This window comes from Chrysochloris asiatica, unplaced genomic scaffold (genome assembly GCF_000296735.1).
Source record: "Chrysochloris asiatica unplaced genomic scaffold, ChrAsi1.0 scaffold00054, whole genome shotgun sequence".
NCBI lineage: Eukaryota > Metazoa > Chordata > Mammalia > Afrosoricida > Chrysochloridae > Chrysochloris > Chrysochloris asiatica.
The window spans coordinates 1739146-1750656 of NW_006408572.1; the positions used below are offsets into that span (position 1 = coordinate 1739146).

The 11511-nt window shown below is 45.8% G+C and overlaps 1 protein-coding gene across 1 annotated transcript in view; it reads left to right on the forward strand.

Annotated features, from left to right (window-relative positions):
• Positions 1-375: 375 nt before the first annotated feature.
• Positions 376-11511, forward strand: part of RPH3AL (rabphilin 3A-like (without C2 domains)) — a 140948-nt gene continuing 129812 nt past the window's right edge. The window contains 3 exon segments of the mRNA XM_006863450.1: positions 376-452; positions 3800-3943; positions 8024-8153. Of these exon segments, the coding sequence (XP_006863512.1) occupies positions 376-452; positions 3800-3943; positions 8024-8153 (351 nt within the window).

An 11511-nucleotide genomic window follows, 5' to 3' on the forward strand; every position in this document is an offset into this window, starting at 1 on the left:
GGGGTCAAGTGCCAGCTAAGTTACAGTGACGAGGGTGTGGCCCATCCCTCCTTTCTGCTCCTAACCCTTTGATGTCCAGCTAGTCATGTCCACTCTTGCCACTTAGCCACCTGATCCATGTAGCCGTCTCTCCCATTGAAAGAGGAGCTTTGAATGGACTGCCCTTAGCCTCTTTGGAGGACTGATCCACCTGGTAGGTTTTCAGTCATCACCGGGAATGACATATGGAAATAGGTTGGACATGCCAGTGTTTGGAGCCCTGAGTTCACAGGGACTTTGTCTCCATCTGCAGCTCCTCTTTGATGCTCTTGCTTTCTTTTTTCCCTCTTCTCATAACAGATGTGACTCTGGGTCCTTGGTTGGGCACCCCAAGCCATGGCCGACACCATCTTCAGCAGTGGGAATGACCAGTGGGTTTGCCCCAACGACCGGCAGCTGGCCCTGCGAGCTAAGTGAGTACCTCCAAGGTTCTGCCTGGCCTTCCCCACCTCCCCCCTCCCACCCCCACCACCCGTGTTTCTCACCTAGCTTTGGTGAATTCATTGCCATGGACCCAGAAAGAGAAGTTTGGAGAGACATACTTATCTAATGCATACCCGTGCCTGACTCTGAGTGGTGCACACCCTAACCATGTACTCCTTTAGCCACCTTGTACGATGACCCTGTCTTGGGGATGAGTAAAGTGAAGCTTATGATCGAAACCTGGGCCCATGTGACGCCCACATCTGATCTCTCACAGTGGGCTGCCAGGAAGCAGCTCCCTGGTTTGCCACCTTTTTTGTTCTGAGTGTCAACCTCCTCTCGTGAAGCCATGGTCTGTGAGCCCCTGAGGAGAGCTCAGTGCCTGGCACAGCAGGACAGAGTAAAGATGTGGTAGATGACTAAAGAGCTGCTCCCTGCTGAAACTTCCCAGGTCTCACGTCAGTGTCTCTCTAGCCCCCTGCTTCCCATTTGTCCCTTTAGGGATCCTAGCCCTCCTGCTACCCTTCATCTTGGTGACTCCTCAGCTCCAGCTAGGGAGGGCCATCTCCCTTCATGGTGTAGCTGTAGGCTGGGGGCTCCCAGATGACTCCCAGCCTTCCAGTGCCTACCCACCCCTCCAAGGGCCTGAGAGTCCCTGGAGACTGCTGAATCCAAGAGTGCCTCTTCAGCTAGCAAACCAGGCCAGTTCCGGGAGCCAGCAGTCTCCAAATGGGACCAAGTTGAAGACATTTGTAATTAGGCCATTATGAGGCTGCAGGGGGACAGAGCTGAAACATCAAAGGGGGATCAAGAAATTAATCTGCAACGCCCCCAAGGAGTGGAGTCGTTTATGGTTTGCAGGAGTCTTTGTACGACATCTTATTTGTCCCCCTTGCCTGGATGGCTCCACAAGTGAATCCCTTCAGCCTCCCCGACTCGACTTGGCGCCCCACAGTGCCCACAAGGAGGAGAGAGGACAGGGATGAAGTTGTTCCTGGCCCTCTCTTTCTCTCCTGACACCTGGCTGAGGTGATTGCCCTCCCTGACAGGATATGAGGGCTCTGTGTGACTCCCCCGCCCCCCTCCAATAATCCCTTCAGTTCTCCCTGACCTCCTCTCGCTCTCAGCTGCAGTCAAAAGCTGCTGTTGCAGCTGTTAGAAGAGCAAATGCTTTTATCTCCTTAGAGTTTGCTCCCTAATACAGCCCAGCAAAGTCTCCTGAAGGAAAGTAATACAAACCCCAGGGCTGCAGAGCTGGGAGCTGTGCCCCAGAGCCTCTCTGGGAAGCCTGGGGAAATTGTCCTTCCCTGCAGCTCAGGACTTCCCTCTAACCCTCCATCAAATGATTTCTAATCCCCTACTCTGTTCTAGAAGGAGCTCTGGTAACATAGTGGTTATGAGTCAGGTTGCTAATCTCACAGTAAACAGTTTAAAACTACCAGTGGCTTCGTGGGAGAAAGATGAAGCTTTCTGCCTCAGAAACCCTAAACCAGTGTTGCTATGATTCGAAACCAACTCCACGGCACATAACTACACCACCACCACCATGTTGTAGTCTCTGGCTGCGTAGCAGCTAGCAAGACCAACATGGAGCCTCACCTTAAGGAACTGATGGGGGAAAAGTGAGCACGCTGACAATTATACAGGCAGGCCTCATTTGTACTGCACATTGCTCTCGTGTGCTCAGCAGATAGATTGCATTTTTTACAGATTGCAGGTCTCTGGCAACCCTGCGTCAAGCAAGTCTGTCGGCCCCGTTTTTGCCAACAGCGTGTGCTCATGTTCATCACATTTCAGTAATCCTCACAATATTTCCAACTTGTTCGTAATGCTGTGGCATATGTAATAGACGACAGTACAGTGTAAACATGAGTCTTATATGAACTGCAAAGCCAAAACATTGGTGTGCCTCACTTTGTTGTAATATTCACTTTATTGCCTTAGTCTAGAACCAAATCCGTAGGGCCTCCGAGGTATGCCTGTACATCTGCTGGTGCTTTCAAGGTGGTAATGGCACAGGGCAGGGCAGGGGGCTGCTCAGTTCGTCTAGGAGTTGGGGAAAACTTCTGTTGAGACCCAGAGGAGGGGTAAATGTTAGGCGGAAATGAAAAGGAACAGCATGTGCAAAGCCCTCAGGTGAAAGGAACGGGGCTTCCCCTGTAGAGAATTTGAAAGGAGTCTAGAACAGCTTGAGTGCAGAGAGTGAGGAGGCAAACATCATGAAAGGAAGATGGGCAGGTGGGCAGGGCCTGTCCTTTAGAGACTCAGATTCTGGAGAGGAAACAGAGGCCCCAAAAGCTGCATACTCATGTGTGAGACCAGTGATGGGAGCTCTCCTAACTTATCTGTCCTAGAAGGGATCTAGGAAAAGCCTCCTGGTGAAGGCCACGTCTGAGAAATCTTAGAGATGTAAAGAATAGGGTCAATTCTGCTCCTAGTTGTATGCTTAAAGGAATTTGGAAGCCAAGGACTCAAGCAGATTCTTGTACGCCAGGATTCATCATCTCAGCACTGTTCAAATAGCCACAGGTGGAACAACCCTGGTGTCAGTAATTCAGTCACCGCTACTCTCCATTCCATCTTTTTAAATTTGCCTATTCGAGGTACCTCATACAAGTGGGCTCATATAATACTTGCCCTTTTGTGTCTGACTTTCACTGTGCATAGTATTAATGGGTTCATCGATGTTGCAGCATGCATCAGAACTTCATTCCTTTTTATCACTAAATAATATTCCGTTGTGTGTATATGCCATCTTTTGTTAATCCAGTCATCTGTGGATGAGCAGTTGAGTTGTTGCCAGCTTTGGACTATTGTGAATAATGATACAATGAAGGTGGGTGTACAGGTATCTCTTTACATGCCTGCTTGCATGTCTTTTATAAAAATACTTTAGAATGGAATTGCTGGCTCATGTGGTAGTTCTCTGTTTAACTTCCTAAGGAACTGCCAACCTTTACCATAGTGTTCCATCTCAATTTCTTATATCACACAGATTGCAATTTTCATTCTTTCCTTGATAATCTTCCACCACCATCCACCCCTAGAAACCTCACAGGCTGTGACTCTAGCCTTCTCCTTTTGTAGAGTGGCCATATTCCAGGTTCTTGTCAAAGCCCAGTAGCTTGCAGATGGCAGAACAAGCACTTGGAGCCTGGTGCCTGTCCCGGCTCTGTTCCTTGTGCCCTGGGCCCAGCCCACAGTACCAGACTGTAGAACCATCATCTCATTGGGAGTTCCCAGACTCATTGTGGGGAGCCTTATGGATGTAGTGGTTGCAGGGGGCAGGGTGTTGGAGGGAGAACTGAGGATGTTGTCTGGTTTGTTCTTTCTCGAGGCTGCAGACAGGCTGGTCTGTGCATACCTACCAGACTGAGAAGCAGAGGAGGAACCAGTGCCTCAAGCCTGCAGAGGTGGAGGCCATCCTGCAGGTCATCCAGAGGGCTGAGCGGCTTGACGTCATGGAGCAGCAGAGGATTGGGTAAGCTGGGCAGGGGCGAGATGGAGTGAGAGGAAAGCAAGGGTGGTAATGCTAGACCACCGCACCAGGAGTCTGGTTCTCTAGGCTCTAGCACTGACTTTGTACAGCTTCTCTGTCTAAGCCCGATACCCCTAACCAACCCACCAAAGCTTCCAGTTTTCTCTGTGTAAGATGGGTACGCAGCACGCATCTGTCACTTTGCCATTCTGTGTGGCTTTCATGTTGCTTTGATGTTAGAAGCTATCCCATCCATGTTTCAAATATCAGCAGGGTCACCCAGAGTACACGGGCTTCAGCAAAGCTTCCAGACTAAAGAGTAGGAAGAAAGGCCTCGTGATCTACTTCTGAAAACTAACCAATGGCAAATCCTCTGGATTATGGGAAAATGTTGTTCAATTTCATGCTGGAAGCTGAGCCCCCTGCCCATGTTGGAATACACTCAAAATATACCATGGTTACAACAAAGAACTCAAGCATGCTCCTGGTCTTAAAGATGGCGCAAGACCAGAGAATGTCTCTCTCTGTTGTATGCAGGGCGTCATGAGCCCATGGTAGCTGCCAATAAGATGGAGACAATTTCTGGTGTTTGGATGCCAGGCTGTGGGAAGGATGACAAAACGTGATCAAACACTTTAGGGGCCTTTCAGCACCCTACAATAAGGGTTAATTGTGATTCAGCTGAGGGAGGCTCTTAAATCAACCAGAATGAGGGCATCTCTAACTGGAGACCTCTCCAGCTTGTCCTAAGCCCTTCTCCTGGTCTCCAATGTCCAGCTCTGGCTACTACACTTTTTGTGTGTATCTGTGAAAACATACATAGCAAAACGTAACACCCATTCAGCAATTTCTACATGTAATATGGAAAGCACTGGACTGTGAACTACAAGGTCCATGGTTTGAGCCCCACAGCCGCTCTATGGGAGGAGAAAGGTTAGGCTTCCTGCTCCCACAAAGATGTAAAATCCTCAGAAACCCTAAACAGGACCACTATGAGTCAGATTTGACTCACAAAGGCACTTGACAACAACAACTCAGCATTGAGTCCATGTTTCAATTTGTGTCAGCATCCTATCTAGTCCCAAATTATTTCACCACTGGTGCCTTAGACTCGCTGCTCCACAGACTTCTCATTTGTGCCTGAGAATTAACTGGTGTTAATTTGATCTCATACAGATAATTCTTCAAAAGATTGAATATTCAAGGCAAACATTCTTTATTAATTGGGCTAAACTGTTGTTCAGTTTCAAGATGAATTCAGGGGATAATTTCAGCTCAAAGTTTAAAGATGATCTCAAGGGAAATAGATTTAGGAGCCTCCTCAGTCTCAATGTGGCCAATAAGCCTGGAGTTCATAAGACTTTAAAATTTCATTTTACATTTCCCCCTTTTGACCAATATTCATTTATTGAATCCTTGATCAAACTATTCCATAATGGTAGCCCATCCACTTTTCTAGTCTCATGGGGGTGATTAGACCTGCAGCCTATTTCCTCCTCCAATATGTGGGCCTCTTTCCTCTGTGCTTTGAGCTAATCATTTGTTGGATCTTCATTGGCCACTTGTAAGCTTTTAAGACCCCTGACTCCACTCAGTGAGTCTGTAAACACTTTTGTTGTATCTTTTTTTCTGTGTGCATAAAAGTAATTAATACTTGGTAGAAAATGGGGGAAACACAGAAAAAGCACTCATCGGGAAGCAAATGTACTGCAATGAGCAGGAATTAATTCAATTCTGGCCTCCTTGTTCTTCCATTTATCGTTTTCTGTGAACTATATGATCTGTTGTTGTTGTTTTTTTAAACCAGACATTGTAAGAATGCACAATGTAGAAAGTGACACTTCTGTGGTGTCCTCTCTGCAAAGGTAATCATTGTCCCTGGCCAGTCTGCAGTACCTGCCACAGTCATCCTGACTTAGTAACCTACACTTCATTACAAAAAGGCTTTACCATGCAAGCCAGTTGTATTTGGGGGCTTTTTGTTTATGGTTTGTTTAGCTAGCATAAATAACAGCCTTGCCCTCCCACAGATGATGCCCTGGGCCCTCATCAGACAGAAAATCCCCACACAGAGATGATTGGCATACCATTATTAGCATCCTTGGCTCCCCTAGGAGAACTTGCTGGCAGAGATGGGGTTTGTATGTAATGTTGGCTCCCCTGTGCCTTGGGAAGCATTCACTGGCCTCTCATCCACCTGGGCTGCCATCCTTAACAAACTCCTCTCATCTGGCTTCACCCAGGAGTGTGGGTGGGCTTGCCGAGTGTGGGAGTTACCCAGATGGCAGTACCTCAGGTTTATCATCTGAGATGAAGGAGGTGGGCCTTGTGTTTTTACATGAATTAGCATGAGACAAAAGATCAAATAGGAAGAAGGTCCCTAAGAAAAAGCAGGTCCTACCAGATTGAAGCCCTGGTTGAGGGACAGTCAACCCTAGCCAGACTTGCTGATGGAGAACATGCAGAGGATGTGGTGACCTCGCTGCCCACTCTGCCCTGCCTCAGCTCCGGCAGCAGTGCCTTACCGCAGGGGGAAGAGTGAGGTCTGTGTGAGAGTGTGAAGAAAGTGTGGGCCTGGGCTATGCTCTCCTGGCTATGATGGATCCTGTCTCTACCTTTTAGGAGCAGTGTGACCCTGGCAAGTAACTTCACATCTCTGAGCCTCAGTCTCCTCGTCTTTAAAATGGGAAAAATAGAGCCCTCTTCACTTGGGGATTATGGCAGTGAGAGGAGATGAAGTAACTGTATTTTGCCCTTCATTCATTCGGGAAATTTCAGAGTGTCCACTCTAAGGGAGACAGTAAGCAACAGAAGAGAAGTGGCCGCCAGTTTCATGGTGGTCAGACTATGACGGGACCACAGTGTGATGAGGGGGCTGAGGGACCTCAGGAAGAGGCTCTGATCCCAGACTTAGTGGGGCTCAGAAAGGCCCCTGGAGACCCGGCCTCTAAAGGTCCAGAGGGGAATTCTTTTTCCTCTTTCCTCCAGCTTCTCCAATGAAAAGCCTCTACGTCATCCTGGACCACTGTCTAACCCTCACCTCAGACCCATCAAGGCTGCCTCCAAAATGTAGCCCATCCTGGTCTCCACCCTCCTTCCCTGGACCTTGGCCACTGCTTCCTCCTGGCTTCCCTATCTCTGCTCTCCCCTGGAATGCGGCATCACAGAAGCCAGAACAAGATTGAACAAAATTAGACTCAGAGCAAATTACTCCCATGCTTAAAACTCTTCACTGTGGCTTCACACTGATCTTAGAAGAAGAAAAAAAATCCATATTTCATTCTGTGGCATGCAAAAACCCATGTCATCTGGCCCTTCCTCTTTCTTCAGCCCTATTTCATTCTGTGTTCCCTCTTGCTGTTCCCTCTACCTGGAATGCTTTTCCCACGGGCTCAGAGAGGCCTTCCTGACCCCCATCTTACATGCCTCTCCCTCCCTCAGTATTCTCTGCTCCCTCTCCCCACTTATTTATATACCGTGAAGTTTCTATCTGAAGTCATTTGTAGACTTTCTCTCTTTATTGAACTGAAGTTCTGTAACAGCAGGGACCGTGTCTGCCTCTGGCTTGTTTGCTACAATAGTCCCAGCTCCTAGAACTCCTGGTCTCCAACAATTTACTCCAACGATGAAGGAGACTTGAATGACATAGGCAATTTATCAGCTGTGGTAATAGTTCCATTTGTGGAAGGTTCCGGATCATTTGAATTTTCCCTGAGAATGGGGATGGTGTTTCTAGTCAGGAGCCCTGGTGTAGCGCTGTAGGATAAGCACTGGACTACTAACCACAAGGTCAGCAGTTTAAACCCATCAGCTGTACCTTTGAAAATCCTATACTGGGTCACTATGAGTTGAAACTGACTCTATGGCACTTAACAACTACAGTGTAGGTTTTCAGGTAGTATTGGTGACTGAATGCATACATTAGGAGCTAGCTAGGAGCGGGGCATGGAACGTTGTCCTGAGTGAAGGGACAACACACAGCACATGGTATAGCTCCCGGTCCTTGTGGTGGCTGTACCAGGGCAGTACTTGGGGTCAGACAAAGGAAGCCCATTCCCTCTGATTCCGTGTCTTATACTGCAGGCGGCTGGTGGAGCGGCTGGAGACCATGAGGCGGAATGTGATGGGGAACGGCCTCTCCCAGTGTCTGCTCTGCGGGGAAGTGCTGGGCCTTCTGGGAAGCTCATCAGTGTTCTGCAGAGACTGTCGGAAGGTAAGGTTTTGCTACACAGCCTGGACTAACCCTGCTGCTCTGGCTCCCAAAACTACGCGTATGTGAGTGTGTAGTGTGTGTGTGTGTGTGTGTGTGGTGGGGTGTGGGGTGGGGGGGACATGTATTCCCATGTACATGGTCTCCGTGCTTCTCAGCAAGAAGAGCTAGGGCCTCAAAGTCAGATGACCTGGCTTTTAAGACCAGTTCTAGACAGTGGACTTGTGGCTCTCAGAGGCCTGAGTGTGAAACCAACTCTTCCACTAGTCATATGTCCTTCAAGAACTTGCTTAATATCTCACGCCTCATCTTCCTCATCTGTAAAATAGGGATAATGACATGTATTTTAGAATTATGAGGACTAAATATTATTAAATGCAAAACGTTTAAAACCTTGCCTGGCACATAGTTATTCAATAAATATTAACAGTTATCATTAACAACCTGAGATATGTAGATGATACAACCTTGCTTGCTGAAAGCAAAGAGAAGTTAAAATACTTACTGATGAAGATCAAAGACTACAGCCTTCAGTATAGATTTCACCTCAGTGTAAAGAAAACAAAGATCCTCACCACTGGACCAGTAAATAACATAATAAATGGAGAAAATATTGAAGTTGTCACAGACTTCATTTCACTTGGATCTACAATCAACATTCATGGAAGCAGCAGTCAAGAAATCAAATGACAAATTACATTGGTCAAATCTGCTGCACAAAACATCTTTAAAACATTCAAGAGCAAAGACGTCAGTTTGAGGACTAAGGTGTGCCTGACCCAAGCCATGGTAATTTCAAAAACTTTATATATATATGTACAAGTTGAACATTGAATAAAGAAGACAGTAGAAAAGTTGATGTATTTGAGTTAGTTTTATGATGTTGGAGGAGAATATTAAAAATACTATGGACTGTCAGAGAAACAAACAAATCTGTGTTGGAAGAAGCACAGTCAGAATGCTCCTGAGAAGCCAGGATGATGAAACTTTGTCTCTCATACTGTGGGCATATTATCAAGAAGGGCCAGTCCTTGGAGAAGGACAACATGTTTGATAAAGTGGAGCGTCAGTGAAAAAGAGGAAGCTCCCCAAGGAAATGGATTGGTACAGTGGAAGCAGTAATGGACTCAAGTTTAACAATTATGAGCATGGCTCAGGACCAGTCATAGAGTCACTGTGAGTCAGAACTGACTCAACAGCACTTAACAACAAAACAGCATCATTAGATAAATAATATTCTTCTCAGGGCCACGTAGTTTACCACTCTAAGGATACAGTAACCACTGCATACTAGTTAGTATTGCCCTTTCTGTTTTGTGTGTGTGATCTACTGATCCCTGGCTATTCAAAGAAGGATGATCTTTGCAGCAAGGTAAAACCGTTTTTCTCCTTGTCATATGCTCCACTGATGACAGGTAATCCCCAACTCAGGGTTTCGTTCTGACAACTCCTGTTGGAAGTCGGTCTGATGTAAGGCTAATTAATGCTTCCTCTTTTTCCTAAGGGTTTTCATTATTATTGTCTTTTATTATTAGTATCTTTATAAATCTGATCTTTATTTGTCTTTGGGGTTGGCAATACTATAAATTTACAACCATATTTTAATACATGTGTATACGTGACATAGGAGTCCCAGTGTGGCACTGTGAAATAAAGCACTGGACCACAGATCGGTTTGGACCGCAAGGTCCACAGTTCAAAATCATCAGCCATTCCTTGGAAACCCTATACAGGGTCGCTATGTGTCGGAACCATTGAGTTGGTTCTGACTCATAGCAACCCTGTATAGGGTTTCCGAGGAGCAGCTGGTGAGCTTGAACCGCCGACCTTACAGTTCAGACGGCTTTGCAGTCTGGCGCATTAACAATACACACATTAAAAATGCAAAAATCATAAAAATTTGCTCCAACAATGAAGAAGCGTTGGATGACATTGGCATTTAGTCAATTGTGGTAATAGCTTCACTTGTGGAAGGTTCTGGATCATTTAAATTATCCCTGAGAATGGGGATGGTGTTTCTAGTCAGAAAAGTAGTAAGAGCTGTCTGTACATTTCCATTTTTGCTTCATATATACATATCTGGCGGTAAGATCACACAGCTTTCTGAATCTGCCTGTGGACTATAGTAAAGCCATCATTGTTTGGGGGGACCAGGTTTTCAAGCAACTGAAGCCCCTGATTCAGTTTAGAAAAAAGCTAAACTATTTCTTTCACTGTAAGCATTTTGGCAATGTTTATCCTTCCTCTTCCTCATTATTTTGTTATTTTCAGTGTTAACTTTCCTCTTCAAAATCCATTAAGTCCTGATTTGCAATTCCCTTTCTTTGAGATCTCTGAGCTGTTCCACAGTGAGGATGTCGAGTTCTAGATTCAGCATTCTTACCATATGGGTGATTTCCCTACTGATGTCTTCCGTCATATTGTTCTGATCAAATGCTTTGTTTACCTAACTCGGCATTTTTTCCATATCTTTTGCATACATTTTCCTGTCACTTCCTCCCCAAAAGATGCAATATTCCAAATACACGGAAAAATATAATTCTTCCACAAATCACGTAATGTTACTACTGTACCTCTATCTGTAGTACTATTTCTAGCTACTGCCCAAGCAAACATAGTCTGTAGGTACTGTGCATAGCCTGAAGGTAGTGATTGCACTCTGACCCATAGGCTGAATCATAGCTGTCATGTTGGGAGTTAGATTTACCACTTTCACATCTTGATGTACATCTTCTATGTGAGGAAGATGTCCAGGACATTATAAAGTAGTAGAATCTTGAAAGGAATGCTCTTTTCAAGGCAGTAGGCACACACTTCTGGGATGAAAACAATTTAAAAAGCAGTCTTCAAATAGCCCAATCGTCATCCAGGTCTTGGCATTACTCTGGTGGTAGACCAGCAGTTTATTTTTGTCAGGGCTTCTGAATACTAGCAGGTCTTCAGAGTGGTAAACAAGAAAAGGTTTGAATTTAAATCCAGCAGCTTCTTCAAGCAGCAGCATGATTCTGTCCTTAAATGCCTCGAAACCAGGTATTGACTTCCTCTTTATGAATATAGGTCCATTCTGACATGCTTTTCCAAAACAAGTCTCCTTCATCTGTGGTGAAAATCTCTGGTAGATTTTCTTTATTTTGTATTATCTTGTCCAGCTCATCATTGAATTTTTTGGCTTCAACATGAGCACTTCCTGCTTCACTGGTTGTGTGCATGTTATGTAAGCCAAAATCTGCATTTAAAGCTACGAAACCAGTCCTTACTGGCGTTAAAGTAGTCATGGTATTCTCCTTGCTGTTCCTTCAAGGTTTCAAAATGTTATGTGCTATGAAGGCAGAGACAATGATGTGGAGAGATGGAGCGGCTG